The sequence below is a fragment of the Protopterus annectens genome, chromosome 12.part0 (assembly GCF_019279795.1).
Source record: "Protopterus annectens isolate FY-2018-M chromosome 12.part0, PAN1.0, whole genome shotgun sequence".
NCBI classification, from domain to species: Eukaryota; Metazoa; Chordata; order Ceratodontiformes; family Protopteridae; genus Protopterus; species Protopterus annectens.
The window spans coordinates 886,973,769-886,997,784 of NC_056746.1; the positions used below are offsets into that span (position 1 = coordinate 886,973,769).

A 24,016-nucleotide genomic window follows, 5' to 3' on the forward strand; every position below is an offset into this window, starting at 1 on the left:
GTGTGTGTGTGTGTGTGTGTGTGTGTGTGCCCGTGTGAGTATATGTGTCCATAAATATGCTCATATGTATTGAGGAAGCTTGCTGCGCTTCTTTACTGTACAGTGTATACTTTTTTGAGCAGGGAGGACTATGTTGCTTTGTCACATGTAGTGTAGGCTCCAACACTTTTTTCTATAGTTTGGAGGAGACTCTCTGTGACAGAGTCCATGATGCTGTGGCAGAGGCATATGGCTCTGTGCAGCTTTTGTTTTCAGTAGGTTTCAGTTATGAAGGTTTCTACTATCCTTATTATTTTGTAGCGCTGCAGCATGTACTTCACACCACAACCATTTTTCAAAATACTACAAAAGAAAAGAGCAGGTGCTAGTGTGTATGAAGAGAACAATATTTGCACAATACTAGGTAAATGTGTCATTTATCATAAATAACAAGTGCTTTTCCATGGGAAGCAATGATTGGTTATTATTTGTAGAATACAGTCATAATGACATCTTTTTTGTACCCTGACATGTCATGCCAGTTTAACCTTAAGGGCAAAGTGCATGTGGTTTACCCATCTAAGGAGCATGGAGGTAGGGATGTCCATAAAAACACATTGATGATGCCATCACATTTTATTTTATTTTTAATAATTTGTAGGAAAGTCCTTTTGTATCACTATAAATTTGTTCTGGTTCATAGTTCAAAATCATTTTTAAAGAGGAACATAAATGGGCTTATTGCCAATGATGTAAGTAGCAGGACATTTTCACAATAGTCAGTGGCAAGAAGAAAGGAAGGCTACTTAAGGTACATCTGTGTAGCTTGTCTGTGTTGGTATATAATGTAGTAAATAGGATAACTCCTTTTAACTGACTCACCACTGTGAAGGAACACACTCCAACGTAATCTAATGTTTGCCTTAGCATACTGTCTTTATCTTGACTAAAGGTTGAAAGCTTATGACTTAAGTTTTTAGGTTAGTACATTGACTCTCTACATATTGATCTCATTTAAAATTATTTAACAGGATACTTCGACTTTAAAAGAAAAACATACAGCTAATACATAAGACAGCAAATAGCTGGAAGTTTAGTTGAAAATATCCATTTTGCTTTCTTCTAATGTTTTGTATTAAAAAATGATTTGCCAAATAATTGTTAAGAAGGTGGTTTCTGTCGTTTTTAGCAGAATACACTTCTCATTAACAGCAGAAGAAACACTTAATAACTATTTATTGTAGGAACATGTCTTCAATTTTCTTAGAAACTCTTTAAAAATGCATTCATCATGACCTAATCCTCACTATGGAGCACACAGAGCACTATTTATTTTGAAAATCTACTTTAGAGAGCTCTGAGGCCTCTGTTTTCATAAGAAAGGGTCTGATTGTGCCAATCAGACAAGGAAGTTGTAGAATGGGTCTGCACAGCCCTTTCATGTCCCTAGGTGCACAGCACGCATGACTAACATAATGTAAATAAACACAACTGAGCCAGGAAGAAAATGCAAGGTTTTCTCATTAAATAAATAAAATAAACAGATGTTCTTAAGCATTTTGGCTTGACTATGTCAAAGAAATGGAAAACTCTCAGATGTTTGAAGAGCAGAGGTGATACAAGGCCACATCTCTGAGAAAACAGTATGAAAGTGGTACTTTTTAAGAAGTAGTCCTCTGGAAGAGACTTCTGATACGAGACAAAATCAACATTCAGTTGAAGGATGGCTCTCACTCTTATGTTCTTTTCCATGACTTTGATTTACAAAGAGGTAATAAAAGAACTCTACCGTCATAACACTGACAATTCCTGTAGCTCTTATCATTTTATTTATTACTGACAACATGAGCTTAAATGTGGTTAGAAAAAGTACTAGCCTGTCAAAATATCAACGAGTCAAGAAAAATCACTTTCAGGTATCTGTGTAAAGACATCCAGAAAAACAAACATTGTGAAGTAAATTAAGTCAGTGAACATAATATCCAGAAAGTGTCTCTACATCTTTATGTATCTTGTATTACTGAGTTCCTGTCACCTAGTCACAAGTGCCCAAAGCACAATAAACATCACTGTCTTATGAGAGAGTTACCTAACAAATTACACTGCTTTAATGGCTGAAATCTTTGTCTTGTACAGCTGCTGGTTTTCAAGAAAACAGAGTTGCATTTCATGTACTCTTAAAAGCTATTTGTTTACATATACATACATGCATCTACACTTGTATGCATGTGAGTGACTGTACGCACACACACAGACACACACACATGCACACATATGCCTATTACATAAAATGGGAAACAAAGTATTTCTTCCTTGAAGAATAGACTGTGTTTTGTAAATTAAGAATGTGTTTAATATATGTATATGACTTTTTGTAGTAAGCTGTCAGCTTAATTATTTATAGTAACATTTTTTAAAAACTTATATTATAGGGACAGCATCAAATATATGTATGTTAGTCACATTCACTGATCTTGTATTATTAACAAAGTTAATAAACAACGTCATAATTTAGGTTCTGTGCTTCTATACATAAACCCATGCAAACATATGTATATACATAGACCATACATACAGACAAACATACACACACACACACACACACACACACACACACACACACACACACACACACACACACACACAAACATATGGATGCATGCAAGCACACACACAAACATATGGATGCATGCATGCGTGCACACACAAACATATGCATGCACACACACACACACACACACACACACACACACACACACACACACACACACACACACACACACACACTCACTCATATACCCCCACACACACACACATTCACACACACACACACACACACACACACACACACACACACACACACACACACACACACACACACACACACACACAAGCACACACTCATGCTGCATAAGCTTGTCATCATACAGTGGCAGTCATAGGCCTTGCTTCTTCTTCAGTAAAGTAAGTTGAGTTTAACAACATATTAGTTCTCTTGGGTTACAGCTATATGACAAGTAAATGTATCTCCAGAATTTTGAAATTCCATTTTTTATTAACTGAGATTTTCCACATGGTCAGATACCTTTTCTATGGGAAAAGTTAATTTATTCAAGTATACTGAAGGTATGATACACTGTCCTGATGTGAGACTGCTTGCTGTACCTGAAACTTAATGGTATATTTAGATTAAGAGTGACATATCAGGAACTCCCACAAGTCAAAATCTGAACTGAAATTCTTGTATTCACTAAATGAAGTTGGTCTTGTCATTTACAAAAAACACTATTAGCCTTGCCTTTTTATTCATTTTGCTCTCACATAATACCTTCTATTGCTTCTTACAGCATGTACTTGTGATAATTATCTGTTCAGCATATTTAAGCTTACATGTTTCATTCCTGCTGGATTGTGCTATCTTAACTGAATGGTACTGTTTATTTAAACACAACATACTGTATCACTTAAGGTTAAAAAGGCTGGAGTAATTTTAGCTAAATAAATTAATGATAATGTTAGCTAGGAATTCAAACTTGAAGGGTCCCTTATGAACTGTTATTACTTAAGAATTTATACTGAAAAACAGTTTTACTTAAAAGTCAGATATTTTCCAAGAGACAGCAGAGCACTGCCCTGAAACCTGTTACATGGCCTTCTGATTACATATTGTACATGACTGATTACTAGTGCGTATATAAAATTAAAATTCACAGCCAGCTGTCACTAGTGATGGACTCAATGGTGGACAGTGTGGCCTATTCTGAGAGTACAGACACAGAGGGTAATGAAGCCAACCAAGATGGAATACATCACTAATAATGGCCAGGAATCAGGTTATTATAATAGTAATAATAATAATAAAATTGTCTTGTAGCCAACTCTGTGGCTGAGAGAGGCACTGCTTTGATGTTAGAGTACTTGAGCTTGATTAGCTGCCTGGATGATGAAGAAAATGGAAGAGGTGAGGGTGACAAAGGAGCAGATACTGTTAGCTTACCTATCCTTAGGGGTGGGAAAGGGTATGAATGTGCTTGGGAAGCCCTTACTGAGAATGCCAACATCCTGTGGGGGGTTGGAAAGCAGGACGTCCTGAAGGGATAGCTCTTGGCTAGATGATAATCCATTCTGCAGCCACTGTATATTGCACACTAGTGCCATTTCTGATATTTACAAAGAAGGTGAGGCACACAAGAGTAAAAGAAAAAGAGAGAAAGAATACTCCTAGGATTAGATGAGAAGTACACACCTCTCACTGCTGCCAGCAGCAACGCCAGGGCCCAGACTAGGTGCAGTAAAAAAGGTCACTTGGCTAGTGGGACAGGCTGAATGGTGCAGAGGACCAAAAAAAGTAATAATAGAAATACAATGCTTGTACTTTTTTTTTTAAGTACATCCATTGTAATCATGAGTTTTTGGGCTGTGAAAGTTTAACTGTAATCTGAGTGGGCTGCCACTGAATGTTTAAATGCATGGTACCATGATGCATTATTCTGGAACTTGATGCACTTACTTCCTGTGGTATGTTATGGTATGTTAGATATGACACAGCATATGTTTTTTTGTTGTACACCTTGCTGGGGGTGGGGGGCTGGTGGTATAACAGTGTCCCATGGAGGACTGAAGATACAAAGGACTTACACTTTGTCAAATTTCCTGGAACAGGATATTATGAGCTTTTTGCTGAAGGGTAGCCAGAGGAAGTTTAAATTTGTTTTTGAACTGCATGGGTTTATTTTACTGCATTTAAGTTACTTTTGCATATGTTCTTAACTGTAACCATTCTCCACTGTTAATGCTACATTTAACACAGGGTGAGTTAAGGGCCTACCAAAACTGGACCCTGAATTTTACCATTAATATTAATATAGTTGAATATAAAGGAAAAGTCATGAGCTTTGGGTCTTACTTTTTTTTGTCAGTATTGTAGCATAGTCAGTACACTTATCATGTGGTAGTGATTCTTCAAAAGTGTGGCATTGTTGGCAATCTGTTGCCATGTGGTAAAGGCACTGTTTTCGCTGATTTGTACTTTTTCTTTTTGTATGTTGTTTAGCATATATTCTTCATCTTCTTCAGTGAGCTATTCTGTAAATATTACTAATCTCCTTGGCCATGGAAGTGAGTTTATTAAAAGCTGGTGAGCCACTAATAAATCAATAATTTTCCATTTTCATTTCCACATTTCACTAATGAGGCCTACCATATTGACTCTACAAAAGTTTGCAGTAACAGCTATGAATGGCACTTTATTGACTATCAAAAATAAAAAAGTCAGTTAGTATAAAATATATGTGTTTCTTTTTTTATATTGCTCACCCCCAACCTTGCACAGCCTCAGCCTGCTTCTCTTTGGCTTCTCAGCCATTTTGGACCGCAAATTGTTCTATTATGTACTCTGGATGTAACCCTCAGTTCCTTGAAATGTTGTTCTCAAGGACAACTGGCTACTGGGCCCAGACAGTGAGGAATGTGACGGGGAGGGGCAAGAGTGGCTCATCAATTATCCTAAATATGGAAAAAGCTAGTACAATGACAAGAGGGTGCTACTGCTACCCTCTATATTAACCCTGAGATGTCATGAGGCTTCTGTTTTCCACCAGAAGTCAGTCATGAAGCTTCTGTTTTCCACCAGAAGTCAGTCATGAAGTAAGCTTTCCTCTCCCTCCTCCTTAGATAGGAGAGCTGACCTCCATCCACTTCATCCTGTCTCAACCACCTAGACAGCCCTACCAGAACTCTTGAGTCAACTCCTTAACCTGGGTTGCCAGCAACATAAACATCCTGCTTCTGAACCATCAGGCTGACAGCATAAAATATTTCTTGAAAATTAAAACATTAGCAGGGTATATCACACACGTATATACAGGAGCGGCCTTAGGTCAACTGCTGCCCTAGGCAAAAGGGCTCCACGGCACAATCCACCTCACCACCCAGTGCCCCCATCCTGGTCTACCTACACCAAATAAATACTGGAAAAGCACCCCTACTAGAGCGGTGCCCTAGGCGGCCGCCTAGTTGGCCTTTGCCTAAGGCCGGCTATGCGTATATACTATATACAGCCTTACAGCAGCCATTTATTTATATTGATCTTACCTGCAGATAATGGTAGCTAGGTTCTGCTTTGAATGGATTTTTTTATTAACTGTAATTAATAATAATAATAATAATAATAATAATAATAATAATAATAATAATAACAATAATAATAATGATGCACCCAAACTTCTTCTTCTTCAGTCTGCTTGACTGTTAGCCATTCTTTGAGTCCTTTGTTTCCAGGTATGTCTGCTGTGAAGCAATCATATATCTTGAACATGCCAAAGGCTCTGTGCTGTGCACTGATTTTCTGAAGGCCATGGATGGCACAGCTATGAGTCACTAAGAGCTGCAGCTAGAATCCCTAGAGTTTTATTTGCCATCTATGTGATGTCTGCTATAAACAATACAGCAGGAATGTACAAGCCGTTTTGCATGTTATATAAAGTGGGTGGGGCAGAAAGGCTGTTTCTTCTTGGTGCATGTGTACAAGCATGCCGACATCAATGTTTTTAACATTTTGACATCAGTGTTTTGCCAGTCAATGGTTAGTGTATTCATCCTTTCCTTCTGCTTACACACACACACACACACATACATATATATATATATATATATATATATATATATATATATATATATATATATATATATATATATATATATATATATATATATATATATATATATATAGGTTCCCTTCCAAAGATCTCGAGTGTGTGTTTGGTCAACAGCTGTTGTTTAGTCAACTAAGCAACTGGTTGGCAGGTATCTGAGATGGTACAATTCGAGGGGTTAGGAAATATGCCCTCCCCCCTGTTTCTGCAGTCTCAGAGTTAGTATATATATATATATATATATATATATATATATATATATATATATATATATATATATATATATATATATTTGTTGTCTTTCAGCTTTTCACGGTTAGGGGTCGCCACAGTGGAACTCCGGTCCGCTAATGATCGGCAGTAGTTTTTCACGAACGCCGAGGTGCCAGCTCGACGTTCAACCTTCAACAAAGGCACACCCATTTACGCATGTCTTTTGAATGCCCACCCAACCGCAGGGAGGACATGCAGACTCCACACAGAAGGCACTTCCCGCACTCCAGCTGAGAATCGAACATATATATATATATATATATATATATATATATATATATATATAGTTAGCAAGGGGTGTAGGATGTGCAGGTTGGCTTGCCACCCCCCCTGCAAAAAAATTTTATTTGTTTTTAATGGCTCAGCGTATGCATAGTTGCATTTCAACATTGGCATTTTCTATGTTTTTACATTGAGGGTACATTAATGTTTTGCATGTTGTCATTTGGGTGTATCCAATGTTTCCTACTACAGCCATACATATATATTATATATATATAGGTTTACTATAATAATATCAATGAACAAAATAATTTGTGACTAAAACAGTGAACCAAAACCACAAAAAAAAAAAAAATGCCACAAATCACAGTGTCGAATCAGCTGAACGAATTCAGCTGATTTAACATTAAAATCGCACACTTCACATGATGTCTGTGTAGGAGCATAAACACTAAACCTCTACACCATCATGTTTTTTCAGGGGGACAAGCCCCTCTGCACCCCCCACAACTCCTGCTAACTATATATTTCAACTCCAAGATCGCACTACAGTGAGGAAAGGGATGAATTTCGCAAACCGCACTGTACCGCGATCTTTGACAATACTTGAAGTTCATATCAGCGAATGCACAACCTTTCTGGACATTCCACTTGCTGCATGTGTCTGGTCAGGAGGGTCTGATGAGAGATGAGCACAATGGTATGATGACCTCTCATAACCTAGACGCCATGCCCTTGCTTAAATGTTGAGCAACATAGAAGGATTTTCCTACTGCCTTAGAAACATGTTGGTCAACAGCTAGATTACTATCTACATGAGTTCCCACATCCCTGACACTTAAATCAATTTTTAAGTTGTGAATGGACTTTTGGGCCCTCTAAGCAGGAGGAGCCACTTTGGAAATCTGGACCTGTTGATGGGAGTGCCAAGTCTTTACTTCCCTACTAGGGACATTCATTGTAATCAAAACCCTAGTGTGACTATCCCCCACATCTGAAATGATAAAACTGGCACTGAAGATGGGCTTGCACAATTAAAGTAAATCGTTTGGGTTCATATTACGTTATTGAAAAATAATGTAATCGAACCATCAAAACTTCGAAATGGCAGCATTTTGAAGCTTGTATTGTGCACCCCCACTAAATATATATTCCAACTCCGAGATTGCACTACAGTGAGGAAAAGGCAAATATTCCAATCCTCACTGTACTGTGATCCCACAATGCGATCTTCGAAATGCAGTCATTTCAAAGTTTTGATGGTTCGATTATGTTATCTTTCAATAACGTAATAGAAACCCCATCGGTTGTGGCTTGTGAATTCACCTCACTGGGATCTAAACCCTTGACTCAAGCAGAGGTATCAGATGATGTAGTCACATCCCTATTGTCCCTGACCATCTTCTCCTATGGTTGCTTTTCAGTGCATTTCTTTGGGTGATATCTGAGACAGGGGATTAACCATTAGACGCTAAGTTAATATTATGGGTCAAGGCATCAGCATCAAGTCTCTTCTTGTCTAAGTACTTTTAAAGGAAACACTCTCTTCTCCCTACTGTCTTCCAGCTAAAGCCCTAAAATCTGCTCTGATGTTCTTATTTCTTCATCTGTCCCACAGTGTACATCCTGCCATCTGTCTCACACATTTCATCTCCACTACCTCTAATTTCCTCAACTGCTGTGCCTTTACTGTTTAAGTGTCTGTTCCATACAGTGGTACTGGTCACAATGCTGTTTTGTACACCTTACTTTCCAGCTTCTTTGGCATTCTTCTGTTAAACACTACCCCTGACACACAGTGCCAGTTGGCTGCATCCCCTCTGATTCTAGCTTTAACCTCCTCATTCAGACTTCCCTTCTCCTCAACCACCCCTCCTGGATACTTTAAGCTGTTAACATGTTTTACTATTTTCCCTTCTATCTTAGTTCTAATTGTCTTCTGATTTCCCCCATTTGCTGCCATTACAACTGGCTTATCTGTATTCAGTTTCATCCCATATGCTTTCAAGTTTTCCATTCCCCTATCCTTTGCTGAAGTTCTTGCTCACAGTCGGCCTGTAATGCCACACCGTCTGCATAGAGAAACTCTGTTGATCTGTTCCCTCAAACCTGTTTGCTGATGTAGTCCATCACCAGTATGAATAGCAGAGGGATCAGAGTTGCACTCTGATGCAAACTCAGCCTCACTAGAAACCCCTCTATGAGAGTTCATACTTGAATCATTGGGTTCTTGTCCATTGCCTAAACTAATTCTACCAAAGTTTATGGGACTCCAAACCACCGTAATACTGCCCAAATCAGCTTTCTTGGGACTGTCATATGCTTTCTCCAAGTCTAGGAAAGCCCAGTTGGACTCTTTCTTCATTTCTAGCTTCTTCACAACTATTTGTCTCATTGCAAACATTGAGTCAGTTGTGCAGCATCCTGATCTGAATCTGCTCATCTCCCATTTTACCTTCTATTACTCTGTGTATTCGTTTATCATTCACTGTCTCCAGAACTTTCATGCAGTGTGATAGGAATTTGATACCTCTATCCTGCCCACAGTTGTAAACGTCCCCTTTGCTCTTAAACACTGGCACTAGTATGCTTATTCTCCAGTCATCTGGGACATGCCTTTCTCTTCATACTGCTGTGAGTACCCTCAGAAGCCATTTCTCTCCCATCTCACCCAACGTTTTTATCATCTCTGCTGTGACTTAATCTGAGCCTGCTGCTTTCCCTGACTTCATTTTCCTTAGTGCTGTTCTTCCTTCTTCTGTGGTGGGCTCCTCCTCTTCTTTCATTGTAGGTTGTGTCAGAGGCAGTACAACTTCTGTGTGTTTTTTTCATTCTGAAGCTGCTGGAAGTACTCCTTCCGTCTGCCTTTGATGTCCTCTGGACTTTCTGTCTTTCTCTTACAAGCAAATAAATGGCTTTATAATTGTCTGTCCAGCTACAAATTTGCAGTGACAACTTTACCAGACACATCTAATGCAGTTACTCCACCCAGAGTTGTTCTCAGAGTTCTGTTTTATCTCCTCTTCTTTTCTCGCTATACATCAACAAACTCTGTTGTCACCACCCACAAATTCCCATCTTACTCTGCACAGATGGTTATCTTCAGGTCAAGCTCAACTCCTCAAGGCTGTTGACAATTGGCTTATCAGTGGAAAAGTAATCCCTAATTCTTTTAAAACCAAAGAAATTGTTTCTGGAACAAGCCATGAGTTAATTCAGGTTCCCCAGGATTGGCATAGCATAAAAGTGTAATAATAATAACCCTTAACCCCTCAAAACAACTCAAGGCTTCAAATTATTGGTCCTCTGGTCAGAGTAAAATGTCAAGTTTCAGTTTCACATCAAAATAACAATGAAAATATTCAAACTGTTATTTAAGAAAAGGAATTATAAGAGCACAATTAGAATATGGCTTGTCAATCATTGCCTCCATCTCACAACTCTCTATAAATCACCTCAAATTTAATCTGCAGTTTATGGGCCAAGCCCCCAGCTCTGAGAACCACTGGTTATTCCTGAATAAATCAAAGTGGTTCACAGTACACTAGAGATTCACACCTGTTAGGTTTACTCCTTTTTTTAAGTTTATGATACAAAAGCCATTACCTTACTTTCTGGTAGACTCACAATATAGGAAGAAGCTATAACCTATGCTCACACTTCGACAACACAACCCTCGCATCATACACCTCCCCCTAATAAAAAAAGATAGTATAGTGACCACACCTTTTCTATACTGGGCGCCATCCCACTCAGCATCAGAAATCACAACTTCCACCCTGAATTTTGGTCCAAACCTAAAGCTAGCCTACAAGAAGTTTCTAAACACAGCTGCTGCCTTGAGCACAGTAATTTACACAGCCTCCCAAACTTTGATGATCACATCACTTAAAAACTCTAGAAATGTCTTTTCTTTACTATTTGTAATGCTTCACATATTACCTTCTTCATTAAATACGTAGCTCAATTCATACTTTTCCTAATGTTATAATAACACATTTCAGGTGTTGTACCCTTATTGTAACACTGTTTTCTCTCCAAGATAAACAACCCAGTAATATACATACAACATTCAAGACAAAGTATGTGGGTTATAATTACATGTAAATAATTTGTGTAAACTAAATGCTTCATCAGTTCTTTAATCTGTTGTACAAGTTGTACCATTATTACTTGCCTGCACCATGGTTATATACCTTGCATGTCTTTAAATTTATTTATTTATTTTTTAACTCATCTGGTCCAGAGCTGGTCCTGAAATATATCTAACATGGACCAATGTTCTAACCTGGTTAATAAATATAAAATAAGTATATCTGCAAATGTTTGCATCTGGTGGCCTGGATCATCACTAAAAAGGGTCTTTGAACCAATCCCCTCTCCCATTTGACAGATGTAAAATAAATAAATTATTCTAAACTGAAGTCCACATGTCTGAATCATGCACAGTGTTGATTTCTAACCTAGTCTATTACTTGGCATGCTCTAACCAAGAATTTTTCAGTGTTACACTCACTGGGCAAGCTGAGTTTGCGCCAGTGTTGCAGTTTCTAGGCATGCTGTGTCTGCTCCAGTGGCTCAGTTTCTGGGCATGCTCTGACTTCTCTAGTGTCACACAATATAGCCATGCTTTGTCTGAAAACTTCTGCTGCCCTCTAAAGAAGTCATTGGGATGTCTTTGATGAAATGTAGTTAAGCTTACCTTTGCATATCTGGCAGCAAATGTTCCCGTGAGTAAAGAATGAAAAATAATGATGGTCTCATCCAAATCCCATATGAACACTCTCTACAATAAAACAAAAGAAGAGAATAATTAGTTTCTGACAGCAAAAATATTGAGTAAAACTCATCATAACATTAGCTCTTCCTGGGTGTGTCTTACATGCCACCAGTCCATATTATACGGACCTGACCCTGTCAGTCCATTAAAAGAATTAATCAGAAGTACTAATGGCACCACTCCCAAACTTCATCATAGGTGTCATGTCCTAATGCTGCCAGGCACAGACTTCTTCACTGCCATCATGTCATAAAGGTGCCTTTTACAGACTTTGTCATAATCATCACGGTGTTGTACAAAATGAAGTACTTCAAATTCTTTCCTGTTCTCAGCATCAAGGTCCACAGCTACCTGTGTAGAACATATCTCTCTTAGATTGAGGGGTACAGCATTAGTTTGTAAAGACCTGGCAGACCTATCACACTAGGATAACTTTTTAAAGGCTGCAAAGTGAAGGTAGGCAGGAAGCCTATGGATAAGCTGCAAGAGACACCTTGGTGAGGACCTCACTTAGGTTTTCTGTCTTAATTTGGGGTATCTTTAACAGCAGATTAATGTACTATGGATCGAGTTACAAATTGCAACCCAAACAAAATACAGGAGAAAGAGAAGATAGTGTAACAGCTGAAACAAACAGCTATCTTTTAAGTCAAGATGCTGTGTATTAAAGCCATACCAAAGGGAGATTTTTCTCTAAATGCCTCATGTAATTTGTACTGCTTTAGTGAACTACACACTGGAGTCTCTGTCCTAGCTATGTAGATGTTTTTTCAAAGATAAATTTTTAAGGCAGGTTGCTGAAGTGAGAGTAGGCAATTTGGCTGCCTACTACACGGTCATGTTGCATATTCAGTACCTGAACTGAAAATAATGTTTAGAGAAAAGGGATTGCAGTAGGAGGGAACTTCTCATTATCCCTGAGGTGCAGCCACATCTGAATATATTATCTTAGTTGCCAGGTGTAAACAACACACTCCGCATGAGGGATGTGAATGCTTTCCCTTGTCATGAAAAAATCACTTTTCTTATAATTTTACCTGAATTCACATATGGCTGCTTTTTCCAGTCAAAACTGCATTTAGGCAAATGGGCTTGGACCAGCCATCTGGTCCAACAACAAGGATAAAGTCACCACAGCCCTTATGATTTGACCCTCAACTAAGGCTCACCCTACTTAACTGCTTGGACAAAACACACTTCTTAATTCAGTCTAGGAAAACCTGCATGCGAATCTTGCACCCAGCTTTACTATTTGTAAAGGATGGGATGAGTTATGAGTCCTTTCTTTGTTCACTCAAGCCTAAACCAATTCTATCTGAAGGCATTCAGAAAAGGTAGTAGCATTTCCATATACTTTTCTGGAGAGGAAAAAGTTTGTAAGAAGCTGCCCTATTGTCAACAGGTCAATGTTAGTGTTCTTCCTTTTGTTCCCAGTTGATGAAGCTAGAACCCCACCACTGTACCTATTTTGGGAAGGTCTCTCTGTAAAGCAGTAGCTCTTCCATAAAAAAGCTGGTTACTGAGATGCCTTGGAAGTACTTTTCAGTCTCTAGCCTGTTGATATTTGGGTCATCTAAACAGCCTTCAAATTGCCTTAACATCTACTGTGCTTACACATGGAAGTACAATGCACTTTACTTACCTAAGATAGTACGACATCTCTTCCACAGCAAGTTAGAGTGAATTATGTGGTACTGCATCATTAAAATAGTGAGGGTTTATACATGAAGTATTCATGATTTTTGCTTCCACTCTAAGTAGATAAAGTTAAATCTGCCAAAGATCAGAATCCCTAAACTACATTTCCTCCCAAAATGGCCAAAAAAGTTTTAGCTGGTTTTTTTTTTGCAGGGGGTACCCCTAAATTTATATACATAAATTCAATGGTGGCACCAACTGGAAGAAAGGGAAATTGCCCCAAAAATGACATCACTGCTGGGGCAACTCACTGACAGTATTGCTGAGATCTGATCCTTGGTTGGTTAAATTTCTAGCAAATGATGGTCCATTATTCAGTCTTTGTACATCTGTAGATTACCCATGTTTTTTGTCATAAGGTGTCTGTAATATGGTTATCTCAGCTAAGTGTTTTACCTGTTTATCTTTCTATTTATCTGTCTGTCTATCTATCTATCTATCTATCTATCTATCTATCTATCTATCTATCTATCTATCCATCCAGACCCCGTAGGTTTTTCCTGTGACTGTCTTCAGTCACAACCTAAGCCAAAGACTGTAGAAGACACAATAATGGGCTTCCACACATGTATGCAGGATCACATCTAAATACATAAAAAAGAATTACAGATGTTATAGCACTGATAAATGTTACAGTGTAGGTTATGTTTTACGGACATGACTGCAGGGGTCAGCTCATGTGGGTGAAGCTGTATAGTAATCACTGTTTTGCCTCACTGCTCCTGCTGTAGCAGCATTGATAAAGTTATTTCAGAGGTACTGAGCTTATACTCACAAGCCACATTAGGTTCTTCAACAATTAGAATAAGAAAATTATTTATTTTGAAACATCTTTAAATGGCATATGGTCCATTTATTCCCTTGCTTGTCATAGCTCAATCTTAGTGAATTGAAATGTTATGCATTTAAAAGAAAAAAAGCCACAACATGGTGTTAGTTTATTTTTCTGGCAATGGCTTGTATTGTTAAAAAAAAAAAGAATGACCATAGGGAGAGAGAGTTATGCATTGTTCACCTATTCTTTTCAGACATGACCGGTCCATTGCTGCTTTATAACGTGAGGATCAGGAAACCAACCAGCACCTCAAAAATGTAGAAATATGCTTCTGATCATATAAACACTTTAACCTGTAACTGCAACATGTAAATTTAAATGTAACTGATGAAGGCTTTCTGCTGAAAACAGTCTTTGGGTTGCTGATCTTTGATCAATTTATATGATTAAAAGCCTGTCTCTTCAATTTATATAAAAGATACACCCAGGGAGAAAGTTTATAGGTATATACTAGCCCAACAACCACCAGGGCCTTTATAAGTCTAGCTGTGTAATCCAGTGTCCCTGTGTATTATGGGTATTTATTACACGGGGTATATTAGTTAGGACGCTTCTAGAGTTCATATGTGTGCGTGGGGGTGGATGGGTATGTTAGTTTGGGCATTACTGTCTGCCTCTATCAACCAGAGACATGGAGACTAGATCCGGGATGAATTTCTGATTTCCCATCCATTGGTTAAGGTATTGCTTGTTTGGCTTGCTTGCTGTACTTTGCCTGAAAATTGCTGATCTTTGTCTACATTTTATTTTGAATTGAATCTAAAAGCGAAGGCCCAGCTTTGTGCCGAAGTAGTAGTGGATGGTACCACTCATATTGAACCTAAGGACATCACTAATCTACTAGCAGACAGATTTGGCACAAACTTCACCCCTCTGTCCCCATCAGACATACCCCAAAGCATACCTGTCACTAGTCCTCTACCTAGTATCCCCAAACAGCAGGTCATAACTGCACTCTCCATGGCAAAAAACACAGCCTCTATGGGACTGGATAACATCCCAGGATGTCTACTAAATGGTCTAGAAACAGGACCTAATGGAACCACTTGGCACTCTCTTCAATCATAGTTTAAGTATTGACATTATCCCAACAGAGCGAAAAACAGCAGCAGTAATTCCCTTGCACAAAGGGGGTCCATTAACTGACCCTGTAATCTATAGACCAATAAGCCTAACCAGACTTATCTGCAAGGCCATGGAGAGAATCATCACTGACCTTATCAACAAAGCCATAGGTGACCTTCAAACTCTTGACCTAACCCAATTTGGCTTTGTTAAGGGTACATCATGCTTATTAAACCTGGTGGACTTCAAGAATGTCACCAAAGCCCTGGATGAAGGCAAAACAGTACATACAGCCTATCTTGACTTAGCCAAGGCTTTTGACACAATCCGCCACTCAGGCATAATTGAGAAACTCACCCAGCTGGGAATTAACTCATATGTCACTAGATGGGTAGCCAACTGGCTCATTGACAGAACTCATACAGCCAAAGTGAGGATTCCACCTCTACCAGTTATCGGTGGTGTACCACAAGGATCTGTGCTGGGCCCCTTACTGTTTGGAATCTATTTCTCAGAAGTTCAGGGAAAAAAATAGGTGGCCTGTGGCTTACCAATTTCACCGATGACTGCAAATTGGGTGCAATCATTGAGTCCTCCAACGATGCTGACATACTACAAAAAGGGCTTACACAGACAAACGATTGGTGCCAAAGCCACAGACTTAAACTAAATACAAAAAAATGTGTTATCATCCCTTTCAGCAGAGGAGAAGTCCCTGCAAATTACAATATTAACAACCCCCTCCCCCTTAGCTCAAACCCTGTGGTGAGAGATTTGGGAACACAGGTTGATAGCAGCCTTAACTTTGATCACTGTGTGTCCCCAGTGGTAAGGAACACCTTCTATGTTGCACATCTTATAAGTAAGGGGATTGCATTCACAGCTAAGGATTTTATAACTCCCCTGTACTCATCCCTCATCAGACCACTAATACAGCACAACACTCCCTTCTGTATGTACCTCACCAGACACCTGCAGCAGCTGGAGAGACCTCAGAGGTTTCTCACCAAGAAAATTCAGGGCCTTCAACACATGACCTACATGGACAGACTGAAGGCCCTGTCACTGTACTCTGTATCTTATAGACTGCTGATAGGTGACTTGTGCCTGGCCTACAGAGCAGTCTCAGACCTGCCTTAATGGAAATGCTGCACATCCACAAGTCAAATGAGACAAGATTCACTTGCTCTAGGGATTTTAACTTAGTCTGCAACATTAACAGGACATGTTGGAGAGACAGATATGTATCCCAGAGATTGCCACTCCTCTGGAACAAACTCCCAGTTCATGTAAAACAGAGCTTTTCAATTACCCTATTTAAGCATAACTTTGGCAATTAGATGGGAGGCCATAAATTTCACCTGGGGGTCACCTATGTCCCTCTTGGATAAGGGCAGTCAGTGATGTTCATAGACTCATGCTGCAAATATAGACCATACAACTTGGTCAATTAGAGAACAAGGGTATAACATGGCTAGGCTTATAAAGGCCCTAAGGCTAATAGCCTAGTAACCTCCTATGAACCTGTGAACATTTAAATAGGGTTATGGATGGACTTTGCTTAACATAGATGGGGACCATGTTCCAGAGCATGGGGGATCCTCTAAGACACAGATCTGTCTCACCATCATGTCTTATTTATATCATAAATAAAATGTAAATCCTTGGATCTAGTGGTTCTGATGCAGTCATTTTGCAAAGGTCCATCAGAGCCTTACTGGAGGTGGCCGGCATAGAGCACATCTCAGTAATGTGTGAGAGACAGACTATAGAGATAGGGCATAGGACAATGCGTTTATACCCTGAATTCTTCTGGTAAGGAAACTTTGTGGACATTCCCACTGTTACATATGTATGGTCAGTTGCATGCCAAAGGGGGCATTATACTGAATGATGGCTCTGATAAGGGCCGAATAAACTGGCAGTATGACTTCCTTGGATCTGGATGCCATGCCCTTACTTATTAGTTGGGCGACATACATTGATTTTCTTGCTGCACTGGTCCTGTGTTTGTCACAGGTCATATTACTGTCTAGATATGATCCCAGATTCCTGACTAACACGTCAACACTTAGAGGTGTCTTAGTGATGGAGTAGTTCACCTATGTGGCAGTTTTCCCAAAAGGCACTATAATGCATTTCTTAGCATCAAGTTTTATTAACTTTGGCACCAGTCATTTGTCTGTTAGACCTTTTTGTAAGAAGTTTGCATCACGGGGAATCTATGATAGCTCCCAATTTGCAGTCATCTGTGAACTTGGTCAGCTAAAGACCCTTGACATTAGCCATTACCTCCAAGAAGTAGATGCCAAATAGGAAATGTCCCAACATGGAGTCCTGAGGTATCCCACTGGTGACTGGTCTCTTAGTGGAGGGGGTATCACCAATCCTGTCTTCCTGGGTCCTGTCTGTGAGCCAACTGGCAATCCAGCAAGTTATGTAGGTATTTATGCGCACTTCGGTGAGTTTGTCAACTATACTTGAATGAAGTATTGTATGAAATACCATAGTCAGGTCCAGGTAGTCAAAATGACCATTTCCCCTCATCTATTGCATTGTTGACCCTCTTAAAGACGTCCACCAGGTTTAGTAGGCATGAACTTCCCTCAGCAAATCCAAACTGAGTTGGGTCCAGTGTCTAAAGGTTGCCTGTGTTTGTTGATCATTTCCATGATAATTTGTTCCATGGCTTTGCATATTTGACTGGTCAGACTAATAGGTTTGCAGTTTCTGGGGTCAGTTGATTGTCCACCCTTGTGAAGTGGCACAACTGTTGCAGACTTCCATTCTCGTGGTACAAAGCCTGTTTTGGGGCTATAGTTGAAAAGTGACTCAAGTGGTCCTGATAGGTCACGTTTCATGTCATGTCTTATCTTGCTCCAGTCTCTTAACATAGAGTTCATGCAAAAGGACTTCCAACAATTTCATCTTTCTTCCCAAAGTTTCTGGGTTAATGTTTCACAAGGTCAGCAGTGTTTGCCTTGTGCTGTTTGCTCAAGTTCACACATAGTTTGAATAAATTACTTGAAATGGAATCTAGTGTGATGGACTGATGAAGATGATGACAAAGCAGTCATTAAGGAAACCATCCAAAATAAAACTTAAATGAATAAACAGGAGACAAGACTAGTAGCGGTGATTCAGGCATGCCAAATGGTAGCCAAGCTGTGCACTACAGGAGCCTGAAGAAACATGAGGGCACTTAAAGGCACTCCTTCTTTTATTCATTGCTATGAGGACTAAGGTCTATCACATTCTTTGCTCAAGTTACATGTTACAACCGGTTAAAATATTACTTTTTTGTCACATATTCAAACTTCCAACTTTCTCTTTATTATTGCAGTTAGGAAATAAACCAAGCTAGAAATTCTTCATCATTTGCATATGCATTTTTTGTGATTTATTGTATATTCATGTGATAGCTAGGAGTCACAGTACAGGATGCCTGTACTCATCTTACAAGGAAATATTACAAATGACAGGGTTGTAGTTTGATTGCAAAACTGACATGAAGTTGCTTTGTTTATGATTGGTGTCATATTAAAAATATAATGGAACAGGGAAGATGGTTTACTTTCTCTTCTGTTAGCCTGCTAAAGTATTACGTGCTAACTATAACATGTGATGACCACTATTCCCTTGTCTGTCCAGAGACAATAATTTTGGTGCCAGGCATACTGTCACTTTGATACACAGTTCTGACACTGTGGTGCTTAGTCTTTCTCTTCTGCATAAACAACTTTGACAAAATGAAACCCATTAAGGTACTAACATCGGTGAAAAACAGTCACTCACCACTGGCATACTTCTCAACTGTCCAGATTTTTGCCTCATATTTTTGGTCTGTTCCTCATAAAATTTGTGGTTTTCTGGCTGGGATGATCTGAAGATTGAAGTCACCAAATAATGACATACATTTGAGTTTCAGACTTCATATCCTTCAGAAAATGTGTGTTAATATAAATCCTGTAACTCTAGCAACTTTCGAAGTGTATAATAGCAGTATTTAAAATCTGCCCCTACTTTCGGGCCTTTGACCCCTCCATTTTGTCAGGCTTTGTCCAGATTTCTTGCACCAAGAAGTTTGGAGAGACACTGTGATTATTCCGTGTAGGTTCTTTAGATGTGTAACATTGAAACAGTGCTGCTTTTTAGACCTTGTGGCAAAGTGACACTGTTAGAAGGGTGTCACTAGTCATGTAAGATACAAGTATAGAACTGCATTTCTCACTGACATAACCTTTGCTTAAGTATTATGTCTAGTTTGGAGATCCATTATTAGGTATCCACAAGTGCATGACAAGGTACATCTTATTAAGTGTAAATCTGTATAGAAAAATATACACCATGTTATGTACGGATAGTACTGAAAGTGGTAATTAAAATGTGCTGAATTTACAGAAAAACTTACACGGAAAGATGAAGGCTATGAAAATACACACACACACACACACACACACACACACACACACACACACACACACACACACACACACACACACACACACACACACACACGCACACACACACACACACATTTATATACATATATGCCTCTGAAAAGGAAGAAAGATGTGACATGATTCACTCACACCTGCAGGAATGTCATGGGGTTAAAAATGTGCCCAGTACATACACCAAGGGGCAGTTGGCAAGCATTTTGGCCAAGGGGGTGTTTCTTCTATTAAAGTATGGCAGATGCCTTTAACCTGCAGATGAAAGCACTGCAGAATAAAACAGTACTCCCCTAAGGCAGAGGTCCTGTCCAGGACAGAATTTATGTATTGTTATGTTTTGCTGTTTTGGTATGTGAAAGATACTGCAAAGATAATGGTGTGGTAGACTTACAGGATTTGAAATAAGAATGCTAAGAAATCTTTCAGTCATACATTTTAACTATTTGGATTTTTTTCTTTTGTTCCTATTACTGAGCAAGTTTTTCTTAACAATTCTTCAGTTGATGGAGTTGTATCTTTTGTTTTGTGCTTAATGCTTTGCCAGAACAGTCACATAATAAAAACATTACCTCAATCTCATTATCTGAGGAAGGCGATGGTTCACTATTTCGTTTTGACCTGCCACGCATCTTCCCATCAGATCCTCTGCGCTCGTGCTCAGGGGTTCCATCTTTCACTGGTGTGGTTGGACTTTTGTGGTTACTGTAATCACCTAGAAGAAGAGAATCTTTTGTTTATTGACAGCCTGCAAAAAGTTTTCCCTATATCTCTGCCACTTACAAGGCAGCTTGTTTTAGACCTAGGAAAAAAAACAGTGCAAGGAGTGAAGAAGATAACAGGAAAAAAAGTAAAGCAGACCAGAAGCACACAGGATTGTTACAGTTTCTCTTCATACTGAACATGTATGTAAGAACTGAAAATGCATAATAAACTGTTTGCAAGGTGTTTGTCTCAGCAGTTTTCTGGAGGCTGGTAGAGTACATTTTAGCAGAAGCAAGAGATTATTTCTTTGTATATCTAGATGACATTCCGTCAACAGCTGGTCCAGAGCTGATGCAACATGTCAGAGAATGAAAACTTTCCAAGGGCAGAGCTGACTATCAAGGATAACAAGTGTTAGAAGGGTATGCAGAGGTATCTTGTTTGGGGTCATAGACTGGATAATGTAAAAATCGGGCTAGGACCTATCAAGGTTAAGGTTATTCAGGCATGGCCCACCCCTACAGCCGAGAAACTAGTGAAGGCAATCTTTAAAAAAAAAACACTTTTATTGAATCATCACTTTGACATAGATAAACTTACATTTACATAAAAGTAACAAAAAACATATTAACGAGTTCACATTTACAAACATCTAAATGGCATTTATTCTTCTATACAATATAATCAATTCAAAATTGCATAAGTTGTTCAATTCCTTTTGTTTCTTATATCTCATTCCTCTGCCAAAACATTTTCTGCATGTATTGTTCCCACAGTTACCATTTTTCTATGTAATTCATTCCTACCCTTTTCTAAGATCACACTTCCCGTTCTTTTATCCTTTCAATATTCTCTACTTCAATTATGGTTAGTTTAGACTTTGATTTCCACTTTGTAGTAATTGCTTTCTTTTTTTTGCAGCCACCAGAATTAAACTTAACAAGGCCTTACTATGGCTAAACCATTTAGATCCTGTATCCCAGCTGAAAAAATAATTTCCTTAGTTACACTCATTTGCTCACCCAGTATTCCTGACACAGTACTTGCCAACTCATTAAACTCTGAAAACATAAGCTCCCAGATACCTTTTTCTTACCCATTGCACATTAAACATTTGGCATCTACCTGAGAAAAAAATTCTTTAGAGTCTACGTGGGGTATAAAAGTACATATGCAAACACATCCAAGCAAAAATCCTAAATCTTCTAGACTTTGTTGCATATTTGGGAGTCCTACATGTTCTTATTTGTTTCTTTGGGAATTGCTTATCTAATCTCTCTTCCCAATCTTTTCTGACCTTCTCTGTTTGATTCCTATAGTTATCTTGCAATATTTTTATATGCCCTACTAATTATCTTTTTTTAACAGAAGCTTTCATTCCAACTTCAACTAAAAACTCAAGCAGTGCAGGTCTTTCACTTACAGTCCTGCTGTTCTTTTCTCTTTGCCTATACTTTGATATTAATCCCTGATAGGGAAGACAGTCTCTAGCCTTCTTCTTGGCCACTTCCCATTCTCTTAAACTTCCTCTCTCTAATTATTTGTTCCCAATACCTTAATTCCTTTCCCAGCTTTCTCTAGTATATTCCAGCCCCCCTCTTGTCTAGTCTCTGTACCCCTAATTGCAGTCATCTCTATTGACAGAATCTCCTTTCTCCATTCACGTGTTGACTTAGTTTTTAGTATACTTTCTGCTACTTTATGATTATAACATTCTGAGCAGTTGTTGTTATTCTTAAGGATCTGCATCCAAAATCCCAGCTTCTCCTTAGTTCTCAAATTCCTCTCCACCTTCATCATCATCCCCTTCCACTTTGAATTGTAGCTTTCTGCTTGTGTTATGTATAACAGCATTAACTGTTCAGTTTTAAACTATCCCTCCAAATCAGGTAATCCTAAACCACCTTGTTTTATTGGAAGGATCAACATATCCCACTTGACTCGTGCCCTCTTCCCATCCCAAATAAAATCCTTCAACTCTTTATTAATGATTAATCACAACTTCTCATCTGCTTTATAAAAATAAGCCTGACCTGTGTAAAAAAACTGAAAGGACTAAAAACATTTCACTGTTTTTATCTTGCTATACACATCTACAGGCAAGAACTTCTATTTTTTCAGTTTTTGTATTATTTTTTTGTTTAGTCTCTTCCCATATATCCTTAGTTGTTACAACTGAATCCCTTTTAACCCATTCTTCTAAATACTACATTTTATAATACCCCCAAAGGTATGGGTATTGCTGAACCAATTCATGTGTGAGTACATAGTTTACAGCTACAGCCTTTGTTTTATCTTCATTAATTTTATATCTTGAAAAACCTTGGAACTGTCTCAGAACATTCTAAAACACTGAGATGACCTTTTCTGGTTTTGTCAGGTACAAAATAATATTATCTGCAAATAAAGTCAGTTTTTCTTGATTACCGTACCAATTACATCCCTGAATTTCCGAGTACCTTATTTTCTTTGCCAATGGTTCTAAATATAATGCAAATAACAAAGGTGAAAGAGAACACCCCTGCTTTGTTCCTCTATTCAGACAACTTATCAGAAAGGAACCCTCCCACTTTGATTTTTGCCTCCGATCCCTCATATATCCTCCTACTTAACCTTATTATTGTGTCAGGGAGTGCAAATGCTTCCATTGTCCTAATCATAAAATCCTAGCATACTTTGTCAAATGCTTTCTGTGCATCAAGACCCACCAAAAACAGTGGTATTTTCTTACATTCTGCTTCTCTCTGGATCATCATTGTTCTGTTAATGTTTTCAGATGTCTGCCTCCCCACCACAAAACTACATTGATGGATATCTATCAGTTTTGGCAACAACCTTGCCATTTTTTTAGCCATTACAGACAAACACTTTACAATCATGGTTTAAAATTGAAATGGGCCTATATGAATCTGGATTTGATAGGTCTTTACCATCTTAAAGTATTATGGCCACCACTGACTTTTTCCAGGATGTCAGTACTCCCCTTCTTTTTAAAATGATGTTAAACAAAACCTTCCAGATCTTTATCACTTTCTTCCCCCTAGCTTCCAAACTTCCACCATAACATCATCTATTCCTGGAGATTTTCCTGCAGATTCATTATACATCACTGTTTTTATCTCATCTTCTCCTATCTTAACTCACATCTTCCATAACAAATACTTTCAAAAATGTCTTCGGAAGTCTGACCTCTTTTGTTATATTTTCCCTTCTAGGTCTCCCAGTTACATCCTCATTGTTGCATATCAAATTCCAGTCCCCACCTATAAGTAGTATTTCCTGTTGAAAGATAATTATTTTGCCCAAAATTTTCTTAAACTTGATAATAGCAGTTTTAGGTGGAATATAAATA

The 24,016-nt window shown here is 38.6% G+C and overlaps 1 protein-coding gene across 2 annotated transcripts in view; it reads right to left on the reverse strand.

The window, feature by feature from the left end:
• Window positions 1-24,016, reverse strand: part of EYA2 (EYA transcriptional coactivator and phosphatase 2) — a 970,866-nt gene that overhangs the window by 302,933 nt on the left and 643,917 nt on the right. For both annotated transcript variants that reach the window (XM_044089920.1, XM_044089919.1), the window contains exons 9-10: window positions 20,532-20,674; window positions 11,830-11,913 (exon numbers count right to left, since the gene is read on the reverse strand). In XM_044089920.1, coding sequence (XP_043945855.1) covers window positions 11,830-11,913; window positions 20,532-20,674 — 227 coding nt within the window. The remainder of the gene's footprint in view (window positions 1-11,829; window positions 11,914-20,531; window positions 20,675-24,016) is intronic.